Consider the following 17,954-nt stretch of genomic DNA (forward strand, 5'->3'; position numbering starts at 1 on the left):
TTAAATTTCCCAATAACTTGATCCCTGACCTGTCTTGTGTGTTCTTTGGACTTCATGGTGTTGTTGCTCCCAATATTCTCTTCGACAACCTCTGAGGCCCTCACAGAGCAGCTGTATTTGTACTGACATTAGATTACACACCAGTGCACTCTATTTAGTCATTAGCACTCATCAGGCAATGTCTATAGGCAACTGACTGCACTCAGACCAAAGGGGGCCGAATAATTATGCACACACCACTTTGCAGTTATTTATTTGTAAAAAATGTTTGGAATCATGTATGATTTTTGTTCCACTTCTCACGTGTACACCACTTTGTATTGGTCTTTCACGTGGAATTCCAATAAAATTGTTTCATGTTTGTGGCAGTAATGTGACAAAATGTGGAAAACTTCAAGGGGGCCGAATACTTTTGCAAGCCACTGTATGTGTACCCTTGGATTTAATAACTGGTTGAACCTCCTCTGGCAGCAATAACTTCAACTAAACGTTTCCTGTAGTTGCAGATCAAGACCTGCACAACTGTCAGGAGTAATTCTTGACCGTTCTTCACAGAACTGATTCAGTTCAGCAATATTCTTGGGATGTCTGGTGTAAATCGCTTTACTGAGGTCATGCCACAGCATCTCAATCGGGTTGAGGTGACAAAAATGCACTTGAACATTTGTTTTGTTTTATTATTGTAGTTAGGTACCCCTTCCATGGCAATGCTCCTTGCAGAGTTTCATTTAAATGTGAATTACTCAGCAGAAACAAACATTCAGCCCAAGAATCCAGAAAAGAGTAAGCAATGCAACTTCCATTTTTTTTACCCTTACAGGTTCACATAAACAACAAAAACAAGAAACAAGACGGGTGTTTTGACTTTGAATTCAAAATTTTATTACTCTCCTTGCGGACCCAATCCCATTGATAAAATAAACATGACAGAAGATTTAGTTTGAATTCCAAACTTTATTCCCCTCCTTCCAAGAGCCAATCTTCACAAACACTCAGCATTAAATAAATACTTGCTTAGTGCATGTCCAGTCTTTCATTGCAGTATCCGCAGCCTGAAAATGCTGTGCCCACTTGACCAGAGATAGTATGTAGTGAACACTCAAGGCTCCAGAGAGAAGGCTAGACGACAGTCTACATACCATATAGTTGCTCTGGCCCAAGAATTCTCTGACTGTGGTCACCATGGCACAGTAGTTATTTATTAAGAGACATCGACTGCAAACCTTTGGCTGCTGCTCCTGTTGGATCTTTTACTGTAAAAAAAAAAATGTATCATCATATTAGTACACATATGTTGCTGTATCTTCACCCCAAGGCTTTACAGAGATACAATACAACAAGTCACATCACTGGAAATGGGATGCAAAAAAAAAAATACTTCCAAGATCCATACAACTTAAATTATAATTTGCCTACAAGCCAGGATTCTTTGCATTTTGATCTGTACACATCACCAATAGTCCACCAGCAGGCCTCAAAATTTAAAGGCCCTTCTACACCCGAAGGTTAATTTGAGGGGAGCCAGTTAGCCTAGCAGTATTTTTTGGGTATATGGAAGGAACTAGAGCACTCAGATAAAAACATACACAAACACAGAGAACACATACCAACTCCAGTTTAAGGTGAGAGAGTGCTAACCACCCAACGCCGTATACACAAATCCTAATTGTATTGACCAATAATTGGACACCTTGACCACTACCATGTAATATGACAGCTTACCTACACAATCTGTTCATAGTATTCATAATCTCATACTACACTGAGGTGGTAAAACTGGTCAGTGATTGGTCAATCAAAATTGCATGTGTGTATGCACATTAGCCTTAATGCTGGCTAAATTAATGTAATTTTCAATTACCGTATATGCTTTCAAGCTCGTGTACTCAAAGAGACCATGACGACAAAAAAATCTACTTCAAGCAAAAGCAGTTGGAACTAAAATACAGAAAGTGGAGGCAATACTAAGCTCTTGGTAGCAGGTAGGGAGTGTCTGCAGCAGAACTTTAGTGTATGTGTTCTTTGCTTCTTGACTGAAGATTTCTTTTAAACCCCATTTACATTCTACATAAGAAACAACTCAAATGAAAAGATTTACTTTCACTTGTGTATCTGTCACTTCTCTAGACTTTGTTTCAACTGGACAGCTTTTTGAGTTCCTTAAAGTGATCCTTAAGTGAACTATAAAAAATGAGATTTACTCACCTGGAGCTACCCTCAGCCCCCAGCAGCCGATCGGTGCCCTCACAGCCCCGCTCTGACGCTCCAGGACCCGCCGGCGAACACTTCCGCTTTGGCCTTCGCCGGCCGACAGGCATGGGAACGTGAGTGATTCTTCGCGTTCCCAGCCTGTATATCGCTCCCTATGCTGCTATTGCTGAAGCCTCTTTCCCTTCCATTTTCCCCTCCCACACCTCTGTTCCTCTCTGACTGGACAATATTTCTCAATGCACTTTTTACTGCAGACCTGGGTGGGAGTGTCTGAGGACTGGGAGAGGGGCAGGCAATGATAGACAGAGTAAGGGAAGAAATTATATCAGGTTTGGCTTCAAGATAGACACAGACAAAATGGAAAATCCCAAGAAAAATGTTCTCTTATTTTACTATAGAAAAATAACTAAAATCAAAATGTGGACCGTGCAATACATATGTAAGTAGAGCAATTATTTATCTACTTATATATGTGGTTTCTTTTTTCCCTGAGATAGTATGGCTGACAACTCCACTTTAAACACAAAACTCTGTCCACCTTTTTCTCTTAATTTCTTAACTGGAAATTAATAGATCTTTATGTTCCTGAAACAGTACAACTCCGAAACCTACAATTACATATACTGTAAAATACATATACCTAAAAATACATACCATATATACTCGGATACAAGTCGACCGCGTTTATAAGTCGACCCCAATATTTGACCCTCAAAAGCAGGAATTTTCCAATTATTCATGTATAAGTCTATCCAGCAAAGTTAATAGCTGCACTTGGGGATCAGGATGGGTTAATGGCTGCACTGCATAAAGTATACTCCTGGCCCCTAAGTGCAGCAAATGACTCGTCCAGGACACACATGCAGGCATTAGCCCTCTGCCTGTAACTCCCTCCCGCCCATCATCACCCAAATGCATGCTGCCTGTATTCCCCCTCCCTCCCATCCATCATCACCCAAATGCATGCTGCCTGTATCCCCCCCCCCTCCCTCTCACCCACCATCACTCAAAGGGAGCCACGTGCCTGTAAGCCCCCCCCATCACCCATGGGAGCCGTCTGCCTGTATTTCCCCCCCTCCCTCCCACTCACCATCATCCAAAGGGAGCAGTCTGCTTATATTTCCCCCCTCGCTCTATGTAATCCTATGCAGAGTGATGAGTGAAGCAGATGCCATTACTCACCATCAGCCGACACACCGACCTCTTCTCCCTTCACTCGCGCTGATCTCCAGGCTCTAGCGTAGCTCCGTCTTCTGACATCGGGTGGCAGGGCTACCCACGGAGATCAGCACGAGTCAAGGGAGAAGAGAGGACGGTGTGCCCGCTGATGGTGCGTGACAGCTTCTGCTGCGCGAATCACTCTACATAGGATTACCCAGCGCAAGGGGGGAAATACATGCAGACGGCTCCCTTTGGGTGATGGTGGGTGGGGGGGGGGGGGGAGAGGGAAATTACAGCACACTTGCTGTTGCAGCACAGCAAGGAGAAGGAGAGAGAACGACCCCTCATATAAGCTATAAGTGGGGAAAATTAGGACTGACTCATGTATAAGGCGGCCCCCCACTTTTATACAGTGAGTCAGTCCTAAATTTCCTGACTTATAGCCGAGTATATACGGTATACTGTACAGTAAAACCTTGGATTGCAAGTAAGGCTAGCCATAAACTGATCAATGTGGACAAAAGATAGAGCCCTCTCAGATCATATTCTGATTAACGAGAGCTCTAGCTGATTGAATCCCTCCTCACCCTGCACATAGATTTTTAATAGTTTTTGGCATGTGGCTTTTAGGGATGAGTACAAATAGACATAATTTTGCATCAAAATTCGCAATTACGATGGAAAATCGTAATGCAAATTTGGGGAAAAATCGTAATTAAACAGATACATTTTATTTAAATTTGAATTTTTATCTATAATCTATATTTTTACTATAAACAAAAAAAACCAAAACACACAAGTGTATTGTATCTTAATACAAAAAGCAACAACTGTAATGGTAATTAAATTTAGTCTGTAATTGTAATAGTTTGTAATTTTGCGTAATTTTGTGCCGGTAAAATGAAGACCTTGTAGTTTGAGAAATTCGCTTTTAAAAATGCAAAGGAAAAACGTTTTTTAAACTGTAATATTTCCTTTGCATTTTAAAATCGATTTTTGGAAAAACGACAGTCTTTTCGAAAAATTCTTTTGTTTTTTTACTTTTAGGCCCACTGCACACCAAAACTGCTAGCAGATCCTCAAAACGCTAGAGGTTTTTGGAGCAGATTTCAGAGCGATTCTAGGCATGTTTAGAGACGTTTTCTAAACATGCCTAGCATTTTTTGGAACGTTTTTGTGTAGAATACAAATATTGTTACAGTAAAAGCTGTTACTGAACAGCTTCTGTAACAAAAATGCCTGGATAACCACTCTGATCTAGCGTTTTCCAGAGCGGTTTGAGCTTTTGCTATACTTTACATTGAGGCATAAACGCTTCTGCAAACCGCAAAAGTGCTATAGGACCCACGTTTGCAGTTTGCTAAAATCCTCAAACCACTGGTGTGCACCATCCCATTAAAATACATTAGCCAATTGTTTTCACAGGCGGAAGCGGTTTGGAAAACGCTACAAAAAACGCTCGGTGTGCACAGGCCTTACCCACTGTTCTCCTTAACCACTCCAGCCATCAGTCGTTTTTCACCTTATGCATCCGAGCAATTTTCACCTCTCATTCAGTCGCCAATAACTTTATTACTACTTATCACAATGAATTGATCTATACCTTGTTTTTTTCTGCCACTAATTAGGCTTTCTTTGGGTGGTACATTTTGCTAAGAATTATTTTTTTCTAAATGCATTTTAAACTGGAATATTAATAAAAGTTCAATATTTCTCAGTTTTCGACCATTATGGCTTTTAAATTATACATGCTACCATAATTAAGACTTACGTATGTTATTTGCCCATTTGTCCCAGTTATTACACCATTTAAATTATGTCTCCATCACAATGTATGGCACCAATATTTTATTTGGAAATAAAGGTGCATTTTTTCAGTTTTGCGTCCATCACTATTTGCAGGCTTATAATTTTAAAAAATATTAGTAATATACCCTCTTGACATGCATATTAAAGGGACTCCGAGCACCTCTCATGGGCACGCCTTTAAGACTCCGACCAGAACTGCAAAGTACTTAAAGATGCATACCTTTCTGTAGCTTGTGCTCTCCTCTTTCATTTGATGCCCGAATCGCCGTTCTACACCAGTTTTCGTTCGATTTCAATATAATAATCGCGGCTGCCATCTTGGCTATGTTATAACTTCCGGGTCACCCCTATCTTCTCTGTTAGAGAAGTGCATCACTGAATGAAGCAGGAAGAGGAAGTGACACGCATGGCCATTGCAAGAGGCTCCTCCAGAGGGGTCATAGCACAAGAACAAAATACATATATCCAGGCACATCGCATCTAGTTAGGACATTGAACAAGTTAAGGAAAGGGAGGTGCTGAAGGGGGTGTGGCCAGAAAACAGCAAAAATCTATTAACCCTTCGCACTCTCACATGCAAATGTTCAAACAAATGTGTTTAAAATATTTTGTTCTTGATACTGACCCCTGTGGCTAGGGTCTAATTCAGTGCACTCCCTCCTTCCCCTGTGTTTGTCAGCATGCACACAGCTTATGCTGGTGTATGTGCATGGTGCACATGGATACATTACGTTAGCTCCCTTGTGCACCCACTGCACATATAGCGCCCACCTATGCTGTCACCCTGGAGCACCCATATGTGCTATGGGTGCTCCAGGGTGACAGCATAGGTGGGCGCTATCGGTGCGGTGAGTGGGGAGGAGAGTGGAGCCGGGATCCTTCTGATCCCCATTGGTCTGAATATGTGGGCACTGGGTAGCAATAATATTCCAAATATCCATATTAATTATTGGATATTTACATTCAATTTGCAACTTATAATAGACAACCCTTTCTTTCCTTCTCATATGGAAGGCATTGGTAAAGTGTAAAGGTTTAAAAATCAGGGACACACTTACCTTTTTTCTCCTCTTCCTTTTTTTTCGCTGCCTCTTCCCTCTGTTTGCGAATGATTGCTAAGCGTGCAAGATCAGCCTTTGCTTGATCTGTTTTTCCAGCTAAATGCATTTTCATATAGCGCTCTTTTGCCTTCTGCTTCTCTATTTCTTCCCTGGTGGACAAAATATGGCAAATTTTATAAGACAAAAAACTATTTGCAGCTAAACAAGCATGGGGAACATTAACACTGGCAACTGCCCTACAGAATAATCTACTTAGACAGTTGATGACAATATCAGTAACCTTATGTAAAGATTAGTCAACAAACTCTCAACATAGTCCACACTCACTCTGTCATTAACCTGTATTCACACTGTAACACAATTTCTCTGCCACCACCTATATAAAAGGTGCCAGTTTACCCATATTCTACTACTTAATTCACACAGTAAAATATTGGTTATATTGAGCAATATTTCACTATGACCAAACCTCTCTATACTCTCACAGAGAACCCTCCTCCTCTTCCCCGGTAATGCCCAACCTTTAAATCTCTTGAATTGGATCTGAGCTCTTGCATAGGACACAAGGAAACACAGAAAATTCCACCCTGTGCATTCAGAGAAAATTCTAATTCCCCCTCATCTACAAGTAATTACAAGTGTAATTTGTGCTCTCTGCTCTGTCAGCTCAGGAATTCGTCAGTCTTGGCATACATAGCTAATATGTAAACACAGGATGTTAACCCTTGACACACGCTAAATATAGCAAATGCCCTTTTAAACAAAACATGTCTTGTGCCCTTTTTAACTGCTCCTATAGATTATAGCTACAATTCAAAACGACACAGCGCTCACCACTTTTTTTTTATAACAAGTATTGTCCAGTATGCAGCTAGCTGCCACGCAGAGTAAAAACGCAAGTTCTCCTCACAAGTATATACACAATCCACAGCAGCGCTTCTGAAATGATGATCAATGCAGTATTAAACCTGTATCAAGAAAGAGTAATCATAGCGGGTAACCTCCAAGGCACTTGTACACCCTGTGAAAAAAACACACACAATGTGCCCAGGATAACAGCCACCGCATGCAGGATAAGGGGTCACGCTCCCCCCCCTTCAATCCCCTGCTCACCAGATCACTGCTTGAATATCAGGCATATAATCTCAATGCTGCAATAATCCTCTGAAAGAAATATAAAAAATTCGCCTTGCATAGCATAAAATCTTTTTTAATATGGGTGTATCCCCTAATAAAATCAAGCGTACCAGATAAAAATCAATACAAGCGTTTCTCACATGGCCGAATCAACGGCAAAGCTCATCCTTCAGGTTTCCCCGTCTCAACGCTGGAGAGGACCTTCTTCCGCAATCCTGTGTAGAGCGATGTCAGCGTGCGTATCCAAGCTCCGCCCTACGCGTTTCGTCACTAAGCGTGACTCATCAGGGGCTATGGATACGCTACGCACAAGCTGAGGTAATGTATACGAATGCCCGCCCATGCCACCACCCACACCACTACGTAGCCTGGATAGGGTGTATATCGATAGGTCTACCAGCGGAGGGGGGCGGAAACCCGTAGGTTCACATAGCGGCATCCGATTGATGCCAAATAAAACAAAACGACACTTCAAACCATTTCATCCTCCCAGCGCCACACAAGAGGCGCAAACAAAACCCTCCCCATAACAATCTTACTCACTCTAGAGCACATAATTTGACCCCAAGGAGGACCATAACCCCACCCCCTGTCCAATGCAAAAATAAACTTTATGGCAGCCCTAGGATCCCAATAGACATACTGAAAACTACCCTGCAATATTAAGAACCATATGAAATACACGTTAGTGAACCCAGCCCACCCTTTTAGAAGGTTATTCCAGATACCTCTCTGACCCAAAGAATACACTGTCAGTTAGTCATTAGAGATGAAGCAGTTTATGTCAATTTCGATGTTTAGCCCCCCCGGAGTGAGGCTCCCCAATCTATGGATCCACCTGGTCTCCAATCTAGATAGCTCCCTTAAACGGTTGCACCCTCTCCAGCTTGGGGCCAGTTTTTCCAAAACACAAAATTTGAGGCCTTCAGGGTCACAAGAGTGTACGTTCCTAAAATGGGCGGACACACTGTGATCCTCATGTCCCTTTTTAATCTTGTAAATATGTTCTCTTATGCGGGTTTTTAGATCTCTGGTTGTTCTCCCCACATATTGGACTCCGCAGCTGCACCATAGCAAATAGACCACAAATGTAGAGGTGCAAGTGACAAAGTTAGTAATCTTAAAGGTCTTTTGATTAGAGGCAGAGGTTATGGATCTAATTGTTTCCCTCCTATCAGACAAATCGCATCCTTGTGGAAACTGTCAAGGATGCGATTTGTCTGATAGGAGGGAAACAATTAGATCCATAACCTCTGCCTCTAATCAAAAGACCTTTCTAAAAACCCGCATAAGAGAACATATTTACAAGATTAAAAAGGGACATGAGGATCACAGTGTGTCCGCCCATTTTAGGAACGTACACTCTTGTGACCCTGAAGGCCTCAAATTTTGTGTTTTGGAAAAACTGGCCCCAAGCTGGAGAGGGTGCAACCGTTTAAGGGAGCTATAGATTGGGGAGCCTCACTCCGGGGGGGCTAAACATCGAAATTGACATAAACTGCTTCATCTCTAATGACTAACTGGCAGTGTATTCTTTGGGTCAGAGAGGTATCTGGAATAACCTTCTAAAAGGGTGGGCTGGGTTCACTAACGTGTATTTCATATGGTTCTTAATATTGCAGGGTAGTTTTCAGTATGTCTATTGGGATCCTAGGGCTGCCATAAAGTTTATTTTTGCATTGGACAGGGGGTGGGGTTATGGTCCTCCTTGGGGTCAAATTATGTGCTCTAGAGTGAGTAAGATTGTTATGGGGAGGGTTTTGTTTGCGCCTCTTGTGTGGCGCTGGGAGGATGAAATGGTTTGAAGTGTCGTTTTGTTTTATTTGGCATCAATCGGATGCCGCTATGTGAACCTACGGGTTTCCGCCCCCCTCCGCTGGTAGACCTATCGATATACACCCTATCCAGGCTACGTAGTGGTGTGGGTGGTGGCATGGGCGGGCATTCGTATACATTACCTCAGCTTGTGCGTAGCGTATCCATAGCCCCTGATGAGTCACGCCTAGTGACGAAACGCGTAGGGCGGAGCTTGGATACGCACGCTGACATCGCTCTACACAGGATTGCGGAAGAAGGTCCTCTCCAGCGTTGAGACGGGGAAACCTGAAGGATGAGCTTTGCCGTTGATTCGGCCATGTGAGAAACGCTTGTATTGATTTTTATCTGGTACGCTTGATTTTATTAGGGGATACACCCATATTAAAAAAGATTTTATGCTATGCAAGGCGAATTTTTTATATTTCTTTCAGAGGATTATTGCAGTATTGAGATTATATGCCTGATATTCAAGCAGTGATCTGGTGAGCAGGGGATTGAAGGGGGGGGAGCGTGACCCCTTATCCTGCATGCGGTGGCTGTTATCCTGGGCACATTGTGTGTGTTTTTTTCACAGGGTGTACAAGTGCCTTGGAGGTTACCCGCTATGATTACGCTTTCTTGATACAGGTTTAATACTGCATTGATCATCATTTCAGAAGCGCTGCTGTGGATTGTGTATATAGATTATAGCTGTCACTAATACTAATCATATGGATTTAATGGGCACAATGTCAAGCTGCATGGAACTGGAACTAGGTGTGCATCATACTTGGAAAATTGTCATTGATTATCACTAGTGAGCAATAGGGTTAATCAAGGATATGCATATGTATGTACATTTTTATGCAAATATATGGAGCTTGAAAATTGACCAATTTAAACCTGGGTGGGACTTAACTGGTCCATTTTCAAGCTGCATATATTTGCATAAACATTTACATAAGACATTTTTTCATGTCATTTATCATCTCTAGTGAGCAAGGGGAGCTTAAAGTTGGGTAGGATAGAATAAAGGACAACCGAGATGACATGACACGATGAGATAGACATGTGTATGTATAGTGCCAAGCACACATAACTAGCACGTGTTCCTTTTTTTCTTTCTCTGCCTGAAAAAGTTAAACATCAGATATGCAAGTGACAGTTCCTGCCCCAGTCAGGACTGGGTCAGACTATAGCATAACCCTCACTGATAAGTAATTACAGCCATAAACACTTTCATGTAGATGGCTTAGATGGCTTCTGAGAGCAGAAGAGATAAAAAGGGTCAAGAATGAATAGATTTGACCACTGGCATACTTCAATGAAGGTGTCATTAAGCGGAGACAATGAAACAGTAAAAAATAAAAACTAGATTTAAATATAAAATAAAATTGTGGCATATCTAAAAAAAAGTCATTTTTAGGAGACTGAGGATAAATACAGTTTTTCTCATCAGTTGCCCTTTAAGGGTATGTTGCTCAGATTGGGGGCATTATTGTCAAAAAAACAATTATTTAATAAACGATTTATGCATAGTACTTCTCTACTCTTTGAGATAAATGTTCCTTATTTTTTAGCATTTGATGATTGGAGTCAACTTTTAAGCAGTAGTAAAAAGGTGACAGCTTTCATTCTCAACTCTATAAAAATATTGAAAATGGCAATCATAAATTTGAGCAAGACAAACTTTTTTTTTATACCTCTGAATAAGCACTTTTATATGCATTAGTACAAGTGCTGCTATGACAGAACAGTTACCTTTCTCTTCGCGATAGTTCTTTTGGGCCATCCAAATCGAGCTGTGCAACTTTCTTAGATGCCTGTGCTGCCCGATTAGGATTCTCTATGTCAATGAGACCCTCAACTCCTTTTCGCTTTTGCTAAAATACAAATTAAAAAATTACACTTAGCCAGTAGCACAACAATAACAGAGCAATGAAACAGCATCAATAAAAGGAAGCCTTTACTAAAGAAGAAGAACCTTACAAGGCTTGGGCCAATTCACTTTTAAGGGGAAAAAATCCTTCCCAACTCCAGATGGCAGCCAGATAACATCCCTGGAACAACTGTGCAGGGCATTAACTAGTAATTATGGCTGTGGATATCCTTCAAAGAAAGAAAAGCATCCAAAACTCTTTTAAATGCAGATACAGAAGTAGTCAACTACTTCCTGTGGTAAAATATTGTACATTTTAACAACTCTTACTTTAAAGATCCCCTTCCTAAATAGATTGCAAAACCTTTTTTCCCTCCATACACAGATCATGTTTCCTTGTCTTTTATACAAGCCTAGGGACAAAAAGCTCATCTGCTAGGCTTTTGTACTGCCCTCTTATGTAATTATACATGTTAATCGGGTCACACCTTAGCCATATTTTGTTTCCATGCTACATAAACCCAGTTTGTTCAACCTTTCTTGGTAACAGATTGCCCAGCAAGCTCATGGTAAACAAAGACTCTGAGGGGTGTGTAAGGGGCTGAAAGAGATCAAAAAGCTTCCTTACTAAAATACTATGCAAAACAGAAGTTTACCTTCTTATTTGCGATTATTTAGGTTGGAGTGAGCTTTGGTTATGTTACACCACACCCCAATGCAGAGAGCTTCCATCTGCCTTGTCACCTTCTGCTTCCTAGGTACTTACAGTGGGATCAACCAGGTATATATAAAATATATCAGTATAAAAATGTTTTTTAAGGAGGGGGGGGGGGGGGGGGGCGCTTTTACAATTATTACTCTCGTACCTAGTAAGGCCCCTTAACCAACTGGACGCATTGGGAAACGGAAGTAGCAACTCAACACACGGCACTTTTGTTCAGATGCGATTTTTTTTCAGCAATGCTATTGCTATTCCATCCGTTACAACGAATGGAAATCTCAGTTTGTAAATTTTTGTCGCCAGCCATGCGTTACAATTCCGCTGTGAATCGGAACGCATGGATGGGGACATCAGACAGTGCAGTCTTAGCACTTCTGATGTCGTCATTCGACCCACCAACTTCATCACATAATTGCTTTTAAAGTAATTGTTCTAATACGGGTATTTAAATATTTTGTTAATGGCCATGTTGTGACATTTACAGTGCTGACCATAATTATTCACACCCCTAGCAAATTTTGAATTAAAGTTACTTTTATTCAACCAGCAAGTCATTTTTTTGACGGGAAATGACATAGGTATCTCCCAAAATATAAGACGAAGAGGCATTATTGTGGGGAAAAACATTTCTCAGCTTTTATTTACATTTGAGCAAAACGTGTCCAGTCCGAAATTATTCATACCCTTCTCAATTATCAATATAAAAGTCTTTATTGGCTATTACAGCAATTAAACGCTTCCTATAATTGCAGACCAGCTTTTTGCATGTCTCCACAGGTATTTGTACCCATTCATCTTCAGCAATGAGCTCCAAATCTTTCAGGTTGGAGGGTCTTATTGCCATCACCCTGATCTTTAGCTCCCTCCAAAGATTTTCAATTGGATTCAAGTCCGGACTCTGTCTAGGCCACTCCAAAATGTTAATGTTGTTGTCTGCTAACCATTTCTTCACCACTATTGCTGTGTGTTTTGGGTCATTGTCATGCTGAAATGTCCACTGGTGCCTAAGGCCAAGTTTCTCTGCTGACTGCCTGATGTTGTCATCGAGAATCCTCATGTATTGATTTTTTTCATGGTGCCGTTTACTGTGATTAGGTTCCCTGGTCCATTGGCTGAAAAACACCCTCAAAGCATTAGGTTCTCACCACCATGTTTGACAGTGGGGATGGTGTTCTTTGGGTTGAAGGCTTCTTTTTTTACATCAAATGAAGGAAACCTCATTGTGTCCAAACCATTCAATTTGTGTTTCATCTGACCATAACACAGAAGACCAGAAGCCTTATATGTCCAGATGAGCATTTGAAAAGGCCAAGTGAGCTTTTGTGTGCCTTATCCGGAGACGTGGCATCCTCCTTGGTCTGCATCCGTGGAACCCATTGGATTGTCTGCCTTGAGCCCAGATTCACCAGGATGGCCTTGGTGGTGATCCTTGGATACTTTTTCACCTCTCTCACAATCCACCTGGCCAGCACAGGTGTCACTTTTGGCTTCCGACCACGTCCTCTGACATTTTCCACAGTGTGGAACATCTTGTATTTTTTAATAATACTTTGCACTATAGCCACTGGAGCTTGAAAACATTTAGAAATGGCCTTGCAGCCCTTTCCTGACTTGGGAGCAGCCAAAATGCGCAGCCACAGGTCTTCACTGAGCTTCTTTGTCTTTGCAATGACTGTCCACAAACCAACTGCAGAGAGCTGCTGTTTTTCACCTGTTGAGTTGATTAAAACAGCTGTTCCCAATTAATCAGGGTAATTAGGATACTTCAGAACAGCTTGGACTATTTGGAATGGTATAGAACTTTGGATTTTCGCACAGACTGTGACAGTTTTGAAGGGAATGAATAATTTTGGACTGGACACTTTTTGCTCAAATGTAAATAAAAGCTTTTTTTCCCCACAATAATGCCTCTTGTACATCATCTTATCTTTTGGGAGACAACGATGTCGTTTACCATCAAAAAATACTTGCTGGTTGAATAAAAAGTAACTTTAAGTCAACATTTGCCAGGGATATGAATAATTATGGGCAGCACTGAATGTAGTCAAATAAGCTATCAACAAGAAATATACTGCAATAATCTAATTTAGTTATAGACACCAGTAGATGTCACTATTGAGTTAATTCTGTACACTAGTAAACAACACAACTATGTTACACTGCATAGCATGCAACTTTACTTTCAATAAACAATATACAATAGCTTGTTAGGGATACAGGGAGGCAAATATTAGGGTTTTCACCACTAATCCAACCCTCTGCAAAACCTAAAATACAGGGCATGGTACTGAAACCCCAATAAGCTCATTCCACTCCAAGTAAATATCACCGTTTTGGGGCCCATTCCCTTCACACCTGTTTTAAACAAGTTTTAGAACACGTGTTTTGCCAATTGCAGAGATGCCTTTTAATTACAGTATGTACATTTTGATGCTCTGTTCCCACTAGTGTTTATTGCCTGTGATTATAAAAGTACTGCATGCTGCATTTTAGAGCATTTACATCCCCATTCAGTGCAAATGAATCGGGTCAAAACGTATGCATGTTGTAGTGGGAACAGTGGCTAAAGACCCCTTGATGTGTCACCTGTGAGTGACAGACATATTAGGAAGGCGCTTCATGTGGAAGAGCTGGTGAGCGAGAGAGCATTGGTGGCTTGGATAAGCAGCTTGTTGGAAGGGGAAAGCAGAGCATGCAGCATCAAGACAGTCAGTCTAAGAGACTGAGGAGGAGAGCACACTTAGAAACTCTAAATGTGATTTACCAACCGCCAAATCATAAGTGCAACTATGAATAAAGATATGTTTTTATGGTTCTGCATTTCGCAATGAGAAGTTTTTATTGCTATCGAGGTCCACTGCATACTATACAAGGGGGCAGAGAAGCTGGAAAAGGTGAGGGGAGCCCAATTAATGGCCCACAAGTGCGTTTGACCTCTGCAATATATGGTCCTGCGTAATTTTTCCACGAGGTGATGGTGTGCTGCCTGGTGGAGAAATCGTACTTTTCAAGCATGTGGAGTGTTAACTGTATTTTGGGTATAGCACAGTGGCTAAAGGCTCGTTTCCAAATTATTAGCTTGATTCACAAAGCCGTCATTATTATTATTATTGATTTATAAAGCGCCAACATATTCCGTGGCGCTGCACAAAGTAAGAAACTAACATGGGGTACATAATAATACAGACAAATGGTATACACCAATATACAAGATACATCATTAGTGACAAAATACAAAGAATTCTAGCGTGACCGTGGTATCAGTTATCACGGTTTAGTGAATCAAGCCCTATGTGTGTTTAGACATTTGGAAACACAGACATTTGGAAACACAGAACCAAATTTATCAAAGCATTACTGAATTACTGACAGTTTTTTTCTTCTTAAACTGTTCTAACTAGAAGACGAACTGTTCTGCATAAGAAACCTCTCCAATCCTACTTAATAGCAGAAGTTTACTGTGGATTTCTAGAGTTGCACTACAGTGGAAATCCATCCCTAAACTGCTGCAGATTAAAGGGGAGCTGAAGAGAGAGGTATATGGAGGCTGCCATGTTTATTTCCTTTTAAGCAATACCAGTTGCCTGGCAGCCCTGCTGATCCTCTTCCTCTAATACTATTAGCCATAGCCCCTGAACAAGCATGCAGAAGATCAGGTGTTTCAGACTTTAAAGTCAGATCTGACAAGACTAGCTGCATGCTTGTTTCTGGTGTTATTCAGAAACTACTGCAGAGAAATAGACCAGCAGGGCTGCCAGGCAACTGGTATTGATTAAAAGGAAATAAATATGGCAGCCTCCGTATACCTCTTACTTCAGTTCCCCTTTAAGAAGTGCTTAATAGCAGTTGTACAGATAGTGCAGCAGTGCAGGCTAGCCATGATTTGTGAAGTGCTCCTCCCCCCCTGCTGCCAGGTGTCCTGTGAAGCTGTTCTGTGCTTAACCCTTTCAATGCTGGGCATTGATGCAATACAGCAGATGTATTGGATACCTCAGCAACAGCAATTTCCCTCACACACTGCACTGCCTAAGAGACCTACCTAACTCCTCCTATTCCGAACAGTTTAAAGGAATCATCAGGCAAATTTAAAAAAAAGCTTTACTCACCTGGGGCTTTCTCCAGCCCCTTTGCAGCTGACTGTCCCATGCCGACCGCTCCACTCTCCGCGCACAGTGCAGAGGCGACCCGATGGTCGTCCTTACTGCGCCTGCGTGAACCGCCGCTGTCAATCAAGCCCACCTTGTACGCGGCTTACTGCGCAGGCGCTGAACTACTGTGCAGTAAGCCGTGTACAACGTGGGCTTGATTGACAGCGGCAGTTCGGGCAGGCGCAGTAAGGATGACCTCGGGGTTGGCCTCTGCACCATGCGCGGAGACCGGGACAGCGGAGAACAGAGCGTCGGCGTGGGACAGCCAGCTGCAAGGGGCTGGAGAAAGCCCCAGGTACGTAAAGCTGTTTTTTTTTATTTGTCTGATAACTCCTTTAAGAAGTGCACTGTTTGGTGATTTCTTAGGATGTCTGAGACAGTTCTGCATGGACTGTCTTATCCGAGATTGATCATCCTTGGTGACTTCAACGTCTGGGCTGATGACACTCACAGGGCCCCCAACCGCCCCGTTTTCGGCGGGACGGTCCCGATTTTGGGGGGCCGTCCCGCTGTCCCGCGCTGCCCCCCCCCCCCTGGTCCCGGCCGCTGGGGAGTGAGGGGGAAAAAAAGCCGATCGAGGCACCAGCCCGCCCGGTATGCGGCATGGATGGCCGCCGCCATCATTATCCTTCTCCCTCCTCCTAATATGTCCCCCAGTGTCCCCTTCCCCTCGCACAGTAATATGGGCAGCGGAGCGGGCAGTAAGTCTTATCACAACCTCTCCGCTGCGTACCGGGATCTCCTCTGATCTTCCTGCTTCCTGTGACGTCACAGGAAGCAGGAAGATCAGAGGAGATCCCGGTACGCAGCGGAGAGGCAGTGATAAGACTTACTGCCCGCTCCGCTGCCCATATTACTGTGCGGGGGGAAGGGGACACTGGGGGACATATTAGGAGGAGGGAGAAGGATAATGATGGCGGCGGCGGCGGCCATCCAGGCTTTTTTCCCCCCTCTCTCTGCCTGGCCACCCCCCTCCTCCTTCTCCTCACCACCACCACCCCGGCACCCTCCTATTTGGGAGTAATTTAATAACAATTATAAAAAAAAAACTTTTTTTTCTGGGGTGGGCGTGACTAGGGGGTTGGGGGCGTGGTCAGGGGTGTGGCCTAATTGTCCCGTTTTGGGACATTGAAATGTTGGGAGGTATGCACTCAATCACAAGATGCAAATGAACTAATAAATCTCATGGGTGGACTAGGCTTCACACAAGTTGTAAAATCTGCTACCCACAGAGGAGGGCATACACTAGACTTGCTGTTTCACCTTGGAATGGACATTAGTAACATAACAGTAACCCCAGTGGTGTGGTCAGACCATCACATAATACAGTTTACTATTGAACATCACCCTATCAAGCAGCACCCTAAAGAAACAATCAAAATCTGTCCTCTGAATAAATTAACACCAGAGAGGATAACTGCCAACCTGGATTTTACAAATCTGCTCCACAGTCAAATGGACCCCAACACTCTAGTAACCCAGTACAACAACACGATATATGAATCACTTGACAGTATTGCCCCATGGCGCATCAAATCAGCAACCAAAAAGCAGAAAGCTAATTGATTTGACAAAACCATCATGGATCTAAAAAAGAAAGGGCACAGACTAGAAAGACAGTGGGGTAAATCAGGGTCTGAGGAGCACAAATCTGGCCTAGTTCAAAACCTCAGAAAATACCAACAAGCAATAACCAAGAAAAATTAAGACTTTATCTCGCACAAAATATCTACAGCCAACAACAGAGCTGTTCAAATCTTCCACACAGCGGAATCACTCTGCAATCCTTCCTGCCTAAAAGTCCCAACCACATACTCCAGGGAAAGGGGTGAAGAATTCTCTGCCTTCTTCACAAACAAGGTGTCTGCCATCCGTGCAAGCATTACACCAACAACATCAATTGACCGCTGGACTTTGCATATGCCTACTACCGTACCACCATGGCAAGTCTTTGACACTCTGGGTGAAGATTTTGGAATTCTCATTCAAAGTGACCGCCCCACTACCTGCGACCTGGATCCTGGCCCAAC

The 17,954-nt window shown here is 42.5% G+C and overlaps 1 protein-coding gene across 1 annotated transcript in view; it reads right to left on the reverse strand.

Moving 5' to 3' along the window:
* Positions 1-858: 858 nt before the first annotated feature.
* Positions 859-17,954, reverse strand: part of PDAP1 (PDGFA associated protein 1) — a 102,443-nt gene continuing 85,347 nt past the window's right edge. The window contains exons 4-6 of the mRNA XM_068244862.1: positions 10,938-11,059; positions 6,240-6,391; positions 859-1,253 (exon numbers count right to left, since the gene is read on the reverse strand). Coding sequence (XP_068100963.1) covers positions 1,195-1,253; positions 6,240-6,391; positions 10,938-11,059 — 333 coding nt within the window. The 3' untranslated portion in view covers positions 859-1,194. The remainder of the gene's footprint in view (positions 1,254-6,239; positions 6,392-10,937; positions 11,060-17,954) is intronic.

This window comes from Hyperolius riggenbachi, chromosome 7 (genome assembly GCF_040937935.1).
Source record: "Hyperolius riggenbachi isolate aHypRig1 chromosome 7, aHypRig1.pri, whole genome shotgun sequence".
NCBI lineage: Eukaryota > Metazoa > Chordata > Amphibia > Anura > Hyperoliidae > Hyperolius > Hyperolius riggenbachi.